At 40.0% G+C, this 14423-nt stretch overlaps 1 protein-coding gene across 1 annotated transcript; it reads left to right on the top strand.

The window, feature by feature from the left end:
* Window positions 1–2632: 2632 nt before the first annotated feature.
* On the top strand, window positions 2633–13621 carry TRIML2 (tripartite motif family like 2). Its single transcript, XM_032618289.1, has 7 exons — window positions 2633–2821; window positions 3101–3196; window positions 5467–5661; window positions 6824–6964; window positions 8964–8986; window positions 9158–9258; window positions 13050–13621. Exons 1-7 carry the CDS (start codon window positions 2633–2635, stop codon window positions 13619–13621), a joined length of 1317 nt encoding a protein of 438 aa, XP_032474180.1.
* Window positions 13622–14423: the final 802 nt, after the last annotated feature.

Genomic DNA, 14423 nt, shown 5'->3' with positions numbered 1-14423 from the left:
GAACATTTGTCCTCTGTAACATTAAAATCCATTGATCTGTCTTATACTTTGAGTTCACTTTACCCTTGCATAATCTTGTAACATCATGCATTGGTCTTGTTGGAAAACAATTGGTTCACCGAATTTGCAGATTTTCCAAATGTTGACACATTTCATTATGCAATAGCAAAAAAAACCCAGTTGTTAATATTCCTACCAATTTCATCAGAAAAGACCAAGTAGTGGGAAACTGTCAAGCTTAGAATAGTAGATACAAGTTTTCCAAAACTCTCATTTTTGCTTAAAAGCTCCAGTTTTATCATTGGGAACTAATACACTCACTTGGTTTCCTTGAAATGACAGGGTGATTCTGTCAGTGTCACTAATCTGAACAAATCACTATATCTGAATGACCACAGTTTGTCTCATTTGTTCTTTCTACTAAAAATGACCTATGAAAAAACGCCGCTAGTATGGCTTACAACTCAAACAATCATAGAAAATGCCTTTTTGTGAGACAACCATTGTTTTTCCACATGCAGCATAAATGCTTTACACATATTTTCCATCTTGTCACCCAGAATGCTAAGTCTTGTACTCAGGGTTGAGATTTAATACTTTACTATTGCATCAAGAAATAAGAATGTTCTTAAAACGGGCTTTTTTTTTTTCTTTTAAACTGGGAGCATGGAAATAGGTAGAGATTTAAAAAATACAATAAATGACTATGGTACTGTTTGGTGCTACTTCCTTGATTAATGGTAAGACACCAGCACTTTTATCTACTATCAGTGCAAATGTCAACACAGTGAAAAGGCAAATCAAGTCTGCTGCTTTAATATGTACCCTAAAAAAATAAGTGTCATCACGTATATAAGAGTAACAACTTCAGACATTTTTTTTGAAGTTTTGCATATCTTAAAAATTAAAAGAGGGTGAAGAGAGTGATTGGTTGATGGTCAAGTTTGGGTGGAATTGAGAGCGTGAGAGGCAGAAGAAGCTAATAAATCCAGAAATGGAAGTTTGGGAGTTCTGCGCTCTGGCAGGTCAATTCCTTTCAAGAGCTATTGTCAAAAGAACTGGCTAATGAGATGGAATGGGCATATGTAAATTAGAGAATTTTGATAAATTAATACTCGGTGTTATGGTGTCACCCAACAACGGCTGGAGATGGGATTAAACAAGGAAACTAAGGCAATTCTTTATTGGGAAAGAGATTCCCAAATTCAGTAGGTAATACATTTTAAGAATATAATTTAAATGTTTCTAGTGAAAAGGTAGAATTGTTGCTCAAAGGTAATCAGAATTATCTGGATGTAGGAGATTATAGGTCCCTTGTTCTGTTTCCTTAAAATCTGTATGTACATATGTATATCTGTGCATATGTACACATATATATACATGTATATATGAAAAATATATGTATATGTACATATAAATGTGTGCAATTTCCCTTTACTATTTTTGAAAAGGTTTTATTTATTTGGGGGGGTTGTTTTATTTATTTATTTTAAAATCTATTTTATTTATTTATTTGTTTGTTTTTGGCTGCGTTGGGTCTTCCTTGCTGCGTGCGTGCTTTCTCTAGTTGCAGCGAGCCGGGGGCTACTCTTCGGTGCAGGGCGTGGGCTTCTCATTGCGTTGGCTTCTCCTCTTGAGAAGCATGGGCTCTAGGCACGCGGACTTCCGTAGTTGTGGCTCGCGGGCTCTAGAGCACAGGCTCAGTAGTTGTGGCGCACGGGCTTCGTTGCTCTGCGCCATGTGGGAACTTCCCGGACCAGGGTTTAAACCCTTGTCCCCTGCATTGGCAGGCGGATTCTTAACCACTGTGCCACTAGGGAAGCCCTATTTATTTTTTTAACGAACACCTTTTAATGGCCAAGTCTCTAGTGAGACGTGCTTTGGGCTTCGGGCGCAAAACTTGCCTTACCTCACTCAGGCGCATGCGCACTTAGGGAGTCCAAAAGGGCGCGCTTCTCAGGTATGCGCACCTTGAAATCTGAAAGTAAGCCCTTCCTTAAAAGTGGTAACCCGTTGCCTCACCTTTCTATGGTTTAAGGAGGCCCTTGCTTTTTGGCTCGTGCAAGCACTGGGTGAGTGATTCCTTTAATTTGCGACCTGAGTGCCTGAGGCTAGGCTCTGCCTCTGCCTCCCCTTAGTCCCAGAAGCTCCTAAGTTCCTCTCATGCTCTTTGAAGCAGTGTGCCTTCTTTGAGCACCATTTTTTTCTTTTCTTTTTTTTAGGCAATGCCGCATGGCAGGTGGGATCTTAGTTCCCTGATCCGTGCCCCCTGCAGTGTAAGGGCTTAGTCTTAACCACTGGACTACCAGGGAAGTCCCTCCTTTTTTTTTAATGACTTGCAGGGAGGTGGCTTGCTGTGTTGTCACTTGTAAATAATTTTCAACCGATTGCTTGAAATTCTTAGGAAACTTGATCGTTCGTGTAACTCCTGTCTCCTTTCCGAAGCACGTGGCTGCCAAAGATTTGCTGGATTTGAGGAGTCCAGGATGCACTGAGCTGCTGACGCTTGACTGCGGACTGAGGTTAACAAGTGTATGCACCAGAACACTGCCACTCTCTTCCTTTTCAGAGTACGGGGAGGTGTATTCCACATCAGAAGCAGCCCAATTTTCAACTAGGGCCACCTGCCGGCATGTCCAAAAGGCTCCGCTTCCAGTTAGAGCAAGAAATCCCAGAAGATGCCCACTATGAGATACATCTGGAGCTACCACAGTGTTTCTACCACGATGACCAAATCACGCTTTGTGACAAGTACTTCACGTCCCAGGAGCACAAGAATCACGTGGTATATGGAGTACAAGAGGCTGCTGAGAATTATAGGGTAAGCTTCATGCAGATCCCAGACCACTGTCATTCTGGCTGCCTCCTCTTATTTATTACCTTATTTATTTGGGGGACAGATATTCTGATCCTCCAAGACCATTCCCTTAGTTGATGTTTATCAAAGAATACTAGATAAGTACCATATTTGGACCTTCAACTTCAAGGCTAGGAAAACATTGTAGTCAGGGCTATTGGCCTTTCAGTTGTCTAAGGTTAAGAATCTATCTGTTGTAAAGCAATTACTTTACCTGGAATTCTGTGATATATTTCTCTGCAGAAGTTATTCCAGGAGATATTGAACACATTGAAGGAGAAACTTGAAGTAGCTAAAAGCATATTGGCTGATGAGCAAGAAAGAATGGTGATGATGCAGGTCAGTGCTTATCTTGATCCTTAGGGGGAAATTACCCATAATGTTGGATAGCAAATAATATAAACACAATCAAAAGACAAATGACAAACCAGGAAAAACTACTTGAAATCCATAGGTAGGAAAAGTGTTAATCTCTTCATGTGTAAAAAGCTCTTAAAAGTCAATAAGCAGGGGACTTCCCTGGTGGTCCAGTGGTTAACACTCCAGGCTCCCACTGTAGGGGGCATGGGTTCTATCCCTGATTGGGGAACTAAGATCCCACATGCCGCACAGCCAAAAAAAAAGTCAATGAGCATAAGACTAGAAACTCCACAGAAAAATGATCAAAGACATGAGAGTTCAGAGAAAAGAAAATGCAGATATCTTTTGAACATACTGAATTGGTCCATAAGCTCATGGTAAGAGAAATACAAATTAACTATATTAAATTTGTTAGTGAGATGGCATTTGCATGCCTTATTGGCAAAGACTGATAGCACAGTTTATAGCAATGCCATAGGAGAATGAGCATCTTATGTACTTTTTTTGGTGGCCATGTAAATCCTGAAGCCATTTAAAGGGCAATTTAAGAATTACTATTCCAGGGTGGGGGGGGGTATAAATTAGGAGTTTGGGATTAACATACACAGTACTATATATAATATATATATATATTTAGATCTATAAAATATATATTTTATATATAGGGAAAAGAATCTGAGAAATATATGTGTAACTGAGTCACTTTGCTGTACACCTGAAACTAACACAACATTGTGTCAACTATACTTCAATAAAAAAAAAAATAAAGAATTACTATTCAAATTGAGGAATCTCCATCCATTATGCACATTTCACTTCTAATTTCAGACCCTCCCTTCATATGTAACTGTTCTGCTAGTTATACTAGATTCTCATCCAGTTGAGGATGGTAGGCATTTTTTTCAGCTCCAAGCACCATATATTAACAAATATTGGGGTCCCACTGTTTGCCAGGAGCTATGCTAGGTGCTGGGGATTCAGTAGTGAAAAGAAAAATAAAACAAACAATCCTGGCCTTGTGCAATTGACATTCTAGTGGAGGTAAACAAGTAAAATGTGTAGTATGTTACATTGTAAGTGCTGTACATTTTCTTAAAAAAAAAAAACAGGAAAGAGTGATGGGATGTACTTTTAAACAAAGTGATCAGGACCTTGTCATTCCAAAATTGGTTTTGAGAAGACTCGAGGAGGTGAGGAAGTGAGCTGTGCAGTCGTGGGAAGAATATTCTAGGCAGAGGGAAGGGCAAGTACAAAGATCTCAAGACTGGTGTGTCCTTGGTTGGGGTTATGAAGGAAGTGGAGGCTAATAGGTGATGAGATCAGAAGGCCACATCTTATAAGGAAGTTGATTTTCTTTTCTTTTTTCTCTCTTTTTAAATATTTATTATTTTTTAATGAAAAAAGGAAGCCAGTGGAAACTTTTGAACAGAGCAGTAATGTGATCTAACTTCCATTTTCATAGGAATAGTCTAGCTGCTGAATGAGAATAAGACTGTAGGAGGGTGAGAGCACAGGTGGGGGGACCTGAAGGGGACTCTTTGCAATAGTCAAGGACAGGTAATGGTGAACTGCGGGGGAGGGGTGGTAGACGTGGTGAGAATAGTCAGGTTCTTGATAAATCTTGACTCCACAGAGTCTCAGGAGGTTAAATATGGTCATTAAGCTGACTACTCCCAATGGATGTCTTTAGCTCAGACTTCCCGGTGGTGGGTTTTCATGTCCCACTTCCTGCCTAGCATCTCTCCTTGGATGGCTAACTGACTAATCAAAATTGACATATCCCACACTCAGCTGCTGATACCCTCCCCACTTCTGGAGTCTATCCCTTCCGTACTTTTCTATGTTTTGGCAACTGTATTCTTTGTCTAAAAACCTTAGAGTCACCTTTTGATTCCTCTTTTCTCACACCCCCTATCCAAAGCATCTCACACCTCCTATCCAAAGCAGCAAAAGCCATTGGTGCTGCCTTCCCGTTTTCCTGGTCTCCTTTTTGGTCACTGAGGTTGTATAGATTCCTCAGTTTTCTAAGTCAATTAACATTTTTTCATCTACATTTCATGTTCTAAGATTGTATTGATGTCTTGGCTGATGTAGACTCTGAAATTCTCTCTGTCCTTTGTATTATGTATCTGTTACTTCTTCCCCTGTACTTTTATATTTCCTTGTCTTTATATTAAAATTATAGATGGAAAGTAACCATAGGTATTTATCTGTGGTGTTTAACCTGAATTCTGTCATCTATGGTGAAGGAAGAAGAACAGAATTTGAAAGCGATGATTGAGTCTGAATATAGGATAAGGTTCTGGTTGATGACTGAAGAAAACAAAGTGAACTTCCAGAGTCCACAAGGGCGCGGATTCAATCTGAAATTGAGAGAAGCCAGTCAGAACCAACTGATGGAGTTTGCCACAAAGCTAAAGGAGAAGTTCCAGGAAATACTACAGGTGAGATGTGAAACATGGCATCCTAACAATATTTGGGAAATGAGAGAAAGAAGAGCTGAACAGTATGTCAATTCTAGAATAAGACATCCACTGACAACCATGGATCTATTAAAAGAAGGGATATAGTCATCTAGCAATTCTATTTCTGATAATTTATCTCGCAAATATACTTACATGCATATAAAAAGACACGTGGGTAAGGAAGTGCGGTAAAATTATTTCAGTATAGAGCCGTGGCTTTGAGGTAGTCTTTGAAGCCAGATTGATGAGATTCGTATCTGGGTTCTGCAATTTACTAGCCTCTAGGTGACCTTAGACATGTTGCTTAACCTCTGACTTGGTTTCCTTAGCTGTAAAATGAGGATAATAGCCCTTAGTTCATAACATTGTTGTGAGGCTTCAGTGTGATAATCTACATAAAGCTCTTTAAATAGTGTTTGTATGTGTGTACATTATTGTGTAATGTAAGTATTAGGTGTTACTATAATATTTGTTGATAGGAAGAGAGTAGATACAACCTGTATCCATCAATGTTGGACTCATGAACTACATTGTACAGGACATACAATGGAATGCTCTTCAGCATTTAGAAAAGATAACATGGCTCTATATGTATAGATAAGGAATGCTCTCCAAGAGCATATTATTTATTAAGAAAAAAAGCAAGCTGTCAGATCAGCAGTGGAGTATGATATCACTTGAGTTAAGAAAAAAATAACATGGAACATTCATGTATTTAACTAGGTGGAGCTTCTTTGCAAGGATAGAAAGGAAACTGGTATCCTTTCTGGTTTGATTATCTATTTTATTCTCATCAGTGAATTTAATTAAATTATAATAAGCCATAGTTTTAATTTAATGAAGGAAATAGGAAACTTCCTGAAAAAACTGCAGAGCAAAAAAAAGTGATCTGTTTTAGGTCCAGGTTGTGAACTGATTAAGTAGACTATGTGGATACTGTCCACATTAACATAAATATATTGTGTCAAAGAATTAAGTTTCTACTGAGGTGTCTTGCTTGACACAGAGGAATATCCTGGCCTTGTCTAATTATTTCTGTTTCTGGGGTGGCAGGCAGTAAAGCAGGTTTTTAAAGAGATGGTTGAATTAGCGAATAAGAGAAATTGTCAGCTGTTGAATAGTAATAAGGATGCTTCTGCAGAGACTGAACTGTTTGGGGAGAGAGAACATGAGTAAACTGAGGGAGAGTGAAGTCAGGCTCTCTGAACAGATCTGCGGCCTCCAGAAGATCACCACAGAGCTGGAGAAGAAGTGTGGGCAATCTGCTTCAGCGTTGCTCCAGGTAAGATTCTGGGAATAACCTTCACTACAGTATTTGAGAAATGAGAAGTGGACAGTACTTATTAGGGGCCAGTTCTAGAACACAGTACCCAGTGATCTTCAGTCATACATGAAGGCTACCAAAAGCATTATGACTCATTATAAAATCATAGTATGTACAGAGCTGCTTCACTGATCAGTAGTAAATATGAATTGAGATGTCCTTTAATAAGGTAAATAATTGGTTAGTCAAATTATGATGTATTCCTACAATAGAATATTCTGCAACCATAAAAAAACGAGTAAAGCAGTTCTAAATGCACTAAAAGATTATCTTCAGGATATCTCATTAAGTGAAAAAAACATGCAGAAAACTTTTTGTTATTTAGAGAATATGTATAAGCATATATGCTCATGAACATTCAGACAACATCTGGCAAAATAAACACAAACATTGTAATCAGCAGTAACCTTGGGAAACAAGGGTGAGACTTACTTGTATAGTATTGTTTGTTTTTTAAACTGTTTTGATTCTTTGTAGTTTTTATTTTTTTATTTTTGGCCAGGCTGTGCAGCTTGTGGGATCTTAGTTCCCCAACCAGGGACTGAACCCGGGCCCTTGGAAGTGAAAGTGCAGAGTCCTAACCACTGGACCCCCAGGGAATTCCCAGTATTGTGTATTTTAAATTTTGTTCAGTAACATGCATTACTATTTTCAAAAAGTAAATTTTTATCTTTTGAAGACTTTATATCCTTCTGCCAAGCCCACATTTGCAATACGAGTACTCTGAGAAGCCCCTGCACATAAACCCTTAGGTTCTGTTCTAGAGCCATGCGTAGTTCCAGACAGTGCAGATAGGTGTGACCCAGTTATGTTCAGTTCCTGACCTGGTTCCAGCCACTATCCCCAGCTTAGCAGGCTCAATTCTTTTCTTTTTTGTTTGTTTGTTTGTTTTTTAATAACTAATGAGTTTATTATTGTTTTAAATGAATGACTAAAGAGCAATTTCTAAATCTTTCCAACTTTAAATTCCAAGAAGAAAAACAGCAAGACAGAGCCCCATTGCAGAAATGCCCCGGGGGCCTCAATCAATCACAAGGCCCTGGAGTCCGGGAACCTCTGTTTCAGGGGCTGAAGAACAGGGCAGCCGGCAACCCCAGGGTCTGGGTGCCCCACCATGCCTGTGGCTCCCACCCCTGCCACCTGCCAGGCCCCCCCAGCCCCTCCCCACAGGGGGCTTCCTTCTAGGCCCACTGGGCCCGCCACCCCCAGGTCCTGAACCCGCTGCCTCTCAGGAGTCTCCGAGGGCGCCCTGCCCCTCCACCGGCCACCCCTGGGTTCCCACCCGCCCAGGAACACCCACGCCCCAACACCCACAGGGGACAGAAGCACTTGCGGCCACACAAAGACCCATTCCCACACCCAGCGTGGGTCAGTGGCCCCGTCCCGTGCGCCCCCGGGCCCCCCCCTTCCTGCCTCTGCCCAAGGCCTGAGTGGGTCACCACAGGGCTGGCTGGGGCTCAGGGTGTCCCAGATGTACCCCCGCCCTGCCACCCAGGGCTCAGCAGGCCCCTCTTCGGGGAACAAAGTCCACCCTTCCCACAGGTGGACACTCCCGGGGCAGGGACCCCCAGAGCCCGCCCCCCCCCACACCCCGACGAGGCTACGCCTGTCTCTGTGGCTGCAGGAAGCCTGGGTGGAGGACGCGGGGCAGCAGGCTCAATTCCTGCCAGCCCCAGGACAGAAAGCAAATAGACGAGCAGAATTTGAATGTGGAGCATTGTGAATTTGAGGTATAGAAGACTAAATCCCTTGGGAATATAACAGTGATTTCAAGCATTTTTCTGACTTTTCCTATTCAGTGTCGAACTTTGGTATCTGAGAATTAGCACCATGAGGCTGAAGAAATTACATGGAAATCGAGTTTCATTATTATAAGAGAAAATACTTTCATGAGCACAATTCACAAAAGGCTTGGCTTAAATACCCGCTAGTAATTTTGTCTCTTTTCACCCCATAGAATGCAAGATATTCTTTGGAAAGGTAAGTTATTCATTTTGGAAACACTTAGGTCAGATTCACAATCTGATTTGTGAGCACACAGGGGTTAGAGATGTTGGGGTGCGGATAGCAAGGCCATGTAATGAGATCCATCCTCTGGATGGAGGGGCCTGCGGTCTACACAGGTAACTGAGATTGTCCTTTCTTTAACAGGAGTGAGTCACTACTGCTTCAGTGTCTAGAGCCCGCCCGAATCACAGACCTGAGTTTATGCCAAATAACAGGAATGAGCAAAATGCTAGAAGTGCTGCAAAGTGAGTTGACACACATCCATGATCACAGGACACTTTACATTTGTATTTGAGGATAAAATGAACATCCTACCATAAGTGAAATTCCAGATAGCTTAAGGATTTAAAACGACTCTATTTGCAAATATTTCTCTCCTGTGGTTTATATTTTCATTTGTCTAATAGTGTCTTTTGTAGAGCAGAAGTTTTAGATTTTGAAGTTACCTTTTTCTATTTTAAATGGTGTGTGCTTTTTGTGTCCTAAGAAATCTTTTTTTACCCCAACAAAGATTTCTTTCTAGAATTTTTACAGTTTTAGTTTTTGCATTTAGGTCTATTGTTCATTTAAAGTTGTGTGTGTTTGTTTTTTGGCTGCACTGTGTGGCATGCAGAATCTTAGTGCCCTGACCAGGGATCAAACCAGTGGAAGCACAGGGTCTTAACCACTGGACTGCCAGTGGGACCCCTAAAGTTATATTAGTGTATGATTCGAGATATGGTACAACTCCCCTCCTCTTTTAGCACATGTATGTATCCAGTTGTTCCAAAATCATTTGTTAAAAATCCGTGGGCACATACGAGCAGATCTATGTCAAGTCTAATAGGTCCATTGATCATTGTATCTATCCTTTTGCTAATACCACGTTGGCTTGATTGATTACTCTACAAAAAGTCTTAAAATTGGGCACTGTGAGTTCTTCAGATTTGTTCCTTCAAAAATAATTTTGGCTACTCTAAATTCTTCACATAAATTTTAAAATGAGCTTGTTGGCATCTACAAAAAACCTGCTGGGGTTTTGATTGGTATTACACTGAATCTATAGAACAATTTAGGGATATGGTGGTATATCTCCATTTATTTAGGTCATCTTTGATTTCTCTCAACAGTGTTTTGTAGTTTTCAGCTAATATTGTACATATTTAATTAAATACCTAAGTATTTTTTAGTTCTATTCATGGAATTAAATATCAACTTCTAATTGAAATTTTATTTATTTCTAGTTTATCGATGGTATATAGAAATATTCATTTGTGTATATTGATTGACATTGTATCTTACAACTGTGCTAAACTGATTTATTAGATCTAGTGACTTTTATAGATTTTGAGGGGATTCTCTACAAAGATATTCAAGTAATCTATAAATATAGACAATTTTTTTCTTCCTTTCTGTAAGCCTTTTCTGTATTCTTCTTACATTTTGCACTCACTAGCGCCTTCAATATGATGGTGAATAGGAGTGGTGAGAATCATCTACCTTCTTCCTGATCTTAGGAAGAAAGAAAGCATTGTTTTTCACCTTTAAGTTTTATGTTAGCTGTAGGTTTTTCATAGTTGCCTTTTGTCAAGTTGAGGAAGTTCCCTGGCTACTCCTGATTCACTAAAACTTTGTATCATGAACAGATGTTGAATTTATTAGATGCTTTTTTCTGTATCTACCAAAATATTTATTTTTTTCCTTTATATATTGATATGGTGAATTATATTTGCTTCATATGTTGAACCACCCTTGCATTCCCAAGATAAACTCTTGGTAATAATGTTTTAGCCATTTTACGTATTGCCGGATTCAATGTAGTAATGGTTTTTAAAGAATTTTTGCATTTATGCTAATGAGACATATTTTTCTGTAGCTTTCTTGTAATCCATTGGCACTTTATTTAATACATTTTATTTCTATTTCTAGATAATGTATTTAGTTCTTTGTCAAATCCACTTAGTCTTGCTTTCTTTAGTTTCCTATATTCTGTAGATACTTTTAAGTTTTTCTTTTTTTTTTTAAGCATAGTAAGCAAAAATTATTGTAGAGTTTGTGCCTGGCAATTCCAGTATGTAAAATTCTTCAGATTTTTAAAAAATAAATATATTCATTTATTATTTTTGGCTGCATTGGGTCTTTGTTGCTGCAAGCGGGGGCTACTCTTTGTTGTAGTGCACTGGCTTCTCATTGCAGTGGCTTCTTTTGTTGCAGAGCACAGGCTCTAGGCATGCAGGCTTCAGTAGTTGTGGCATGTGGGCTCAGTAGTTGTGGCTCATAGGCTCTAGAGCGCAGGCTCAGTCGTTGTGGCACACGGGCTTAGTTGCTCCGTGGTGTGTAGGATCTTCCCAGACTAGGGATCAAACCCATGTCCCCTGCAATGGCAGGCGGATTCTTAACCACTGTGCCACCAGGGAAGTCCTTCAGATTTATTTCTGCTAGTCTCACTCAGTAGTACTTTTTTACTTTGAGTGTGTGGTTAATGATTTTTTTAATAGTAAGTTTTCCTTTTTTCCTTAAATATTATTTTTAGAAGTTCTTTGAGGACAGAAATGAAGGTGTACATACTTCTAGAGAAAATTTGCATTTATTTCTGCCAGTCTTCTGGAAATACTAGGAGCCTGGGACAAGTTGAAATTTAAAATTCAAGGCTTGTGGCTTTTAAGACCACTTTAATAATGATATGAATTAAGTGCAGAGATTTAAATTCATTTGCCCATAAAACTTGCTGCTGGATTAGATGTTAAAGAAAGAAATCAAGGACTACTACAGATTTATGGCTTGACCGACTATAAAGCAATAAGTGTTCTACTGAAAAGTAGAAACTGGGAAGGGATAGGCTTGAAGTTCCATTTTGGATGGAGTATGTTTGAAATTTCTGCGTTTTGTTCAACTGGTATTTGTCAACTTTTTTATGGAATAAGTCATGAACATATAGAAGATATTTAAAACTGAGGCTATATAAAGGCACTTAGGGGAAAAGAGTACAAGTAGTGAAAAGTAAGACCCAGGACCAATCCCTGAGAAATCAGAATATTTAAAAGTTGAACAGAAAGAAATGAGAAGGAACAGTTAGCGATATGAAGGCACATACCACTTTCATTCACATATAAGAAATCACAGTGAGCGTTCTTGATCTCAGCTTGATTTTTCTGGAGGATTCTCACAGGATTTCTGGCCTCTGATATGTTCTCTTTTGATTTACTCAACATTAAGGGCCTGCTGGCAGCAGTTTCTAAGTATCTGTCACATCTTGGTGATATTTAAGATGAAGAAAGCAGTTCAGTCACAGGATAGAGCCATGAATTAACTGCTCTATTAGAAGACTTAATGTTTCTGGCTGTTCCAGGCTTGGAGAAGATCTTTAGGGACTAGAGTTGGGTCTCAGGTGATACTGGGCTCGGACTGAGTATCAGGTCATTTTTACAGCCCGGCAGAATTCCTTTCTGTTTTGAGAGGTATTTCTAAACCTCTCCGTAGTTCATTATTCATTGTTTTGTTCTTCTTCCTCAGATAGATTTCATTTTTATCTCCTTCCATTATCTTACTGACTTTGTTCCTCTGTGATGTCCATTTCTTTTTTTTTTCTTTTTTTCTTTTTTGGCATTGGAAGCACGGGAGTCATAACCACTAGGCCACCAGGAAATTCCCCCATTTCTTGAAACAGAGCTTAGGGGTCCCTTTATCTGCTTACTTTTTTTTTTTTTTTTTTTTGCGGTATGCGGGCCTCTCACTGTTGTGGCCTCTCCTGTTGCGGAGCACAAGCTCCGGACGCGCAGGCTCAGTGGCCATGGCTCATGGGCCCAGCCGCTCCGCGGCATGTGGGATCTTCCCAGACCGGGGCATGAACCCGTGTCCCCTGCATCGGCAGGCAGACTCTCAACCACTGCGCCACCAGGGAAGCCCGGGTCCCTTTATCTGTGCTCTCCTAGATTGCGTCTCCCATATCTGTGCCTGCGACCCATGCCCACTCATGAGGAAGCCCCTGCATGTTAGAAATCATCAGTCTCTGGCACTGACAAGCCCCTAGGTTAACTAAATTTCTTTCTCCCTGCAGGACCTATAACTTTGGACCCTAAGACAGCTCATCCCTGTCTGGTCTTATCTGAGGATCTGAGAAGTGTGAGACTCAGAAATGTGCAGCAGGATGTACGCAGTCACCCAGAGAGATTTGACTTCAGCGCCACTGTGTTGGGTGTGGAGAGCTTCACCTCAGGGCGGCACTACTGGGAGGTGGATGTGGAAAAGGCAACACAGTGGCAGCTGGGCGTACACGGAAGCTCTGCCAGCAGACGTGCTTCCGGAGATAAGGTCTTATTCACAGGATCCATTATGGGAACTGATTATACTTTCTGGGCTTTTCCCCCTTTAAAAAGGGTTTCCTGGAGAGAGCAAATGCGCAGAGTTGGAGTTTTCCTGGACTATAAGTATGGCCAGATATCCTTCTATGATGTGACAAAGAGATCCCTCATCTATAATTTCTCTGATCTAGCCTTCCAAGGAGCTCTCAGGCCTGTATTTTCTCTTTGTATTTCAAATGGAGGCATGAATTCAGACTCTCTGAGCATCTGCCTCCCTCATGTTTCTTCTTGTAATGGTACTTTTAGCCCTCAATCTTCTTTGGTGTGAAATCTAAGACCACAAGAGGCCAGAATATTACAAGCCTGACTTTATATAAATTATTTTACAAAGTAATCCAATAAAAGATTTTTAGCACTTGAGTTGGAACCCAGGTGAACACCCCAGAGCCTTTGCATTCATGTGGCTTTCAACACCCATTTCGTGGAAGAGGTTACATTTAACCTGAATCATGGATGATAATAACTGAAGGGCTCCACGTTAATTAGAACAGCAAATGCCTATGCAGCATAAGATTGGGAAATTAGAGACGGAAATAGTCTGGGATCCTTAAGACTAGGTTAAGGACTCTAGAGATTTCTGAAAACAGAATTGGGTATAATCAAGACTTTAGATTTGAGGCTATCATCAGAGTGACATGTAGAATGGAGACATCCTATTCCTGACATTGTCAAGACTTCTAACATCACTCCAAATAGAGGACAAATTAAGTTCCCTGGATACCTTATCTCAGTGGGGAGGAGGTGTTGCAGAAAATGTATTTTAAAAATATTTCAAGTATCCTACTTCTCTCTTACAAGGAAAATTAGATTTCTTAAAAGAAGCCTGATAGTTCACTGCTTTGAAAAGCTATTACATTAAGTAATGTTGTAGTGGTGTCTTGTATTTGCTTTCAACTTTCTCTATTTGATAATCAACTGAAAATTTTTTGCTAGGGCCTTGTTCAGGGGTGGTCATACAATGCTGAAAAGACAACAAAAATATTTACTAGAGGGACTTTTAATGAAAGGTTTAACATAGTGTATCTCCCTTTATGTTTTTAACAACCTGTAAGTGTGTATTGATCTTTATT

Source organism: Phocoena sinus, chromosome 21, assembly GCF_008692025.1.
Source record: "Phocoena sinus isolate mPhoSin1 chromosome 21, mPhoSin1.pri, whole genome shotgun sequence".
In the NCBI taxonomy this organism is placed as follows: domain Eukaryota; kingdom Metazoa; phylum Chordata; class Mammalia; order Artiodactyla; family Phocoenidae; genus Phocoena; species Phocoena sinus.
Note: the sequence above shows the minus strand (reverse complement) of the source record. Positions and strands in the feature narration are given on the sequence as shown.

What these genes read in the sequence shown, in the direction of transcription:
- TRIML2 (XM_032618289.1), top strand. Translation starts at nt 2,633, where the DNA reads ATGTCCAAAAGGCTCCGCTTCCAGTTAGAGCAAGAAATCCCAGAAGAT. An exon ending in AAAGAATGGTGATGATGCAG is followed by an intron (nt 3,197 to 5,466) that starts GTCAGTGCTTAT and finishes TCTATGGTGAAG; the next exon opens with GAAGAAGAACAGAATTTGAA. An exon ending in CTGCTTCAGCGTTGCTCCAG is followed by an intron (nt 6,965 to 8,963) that starts GTAAGATTCTGG and finishes TTCACCCCATAG; the next exon opens with AATGCAAGATATTCTTTGGA.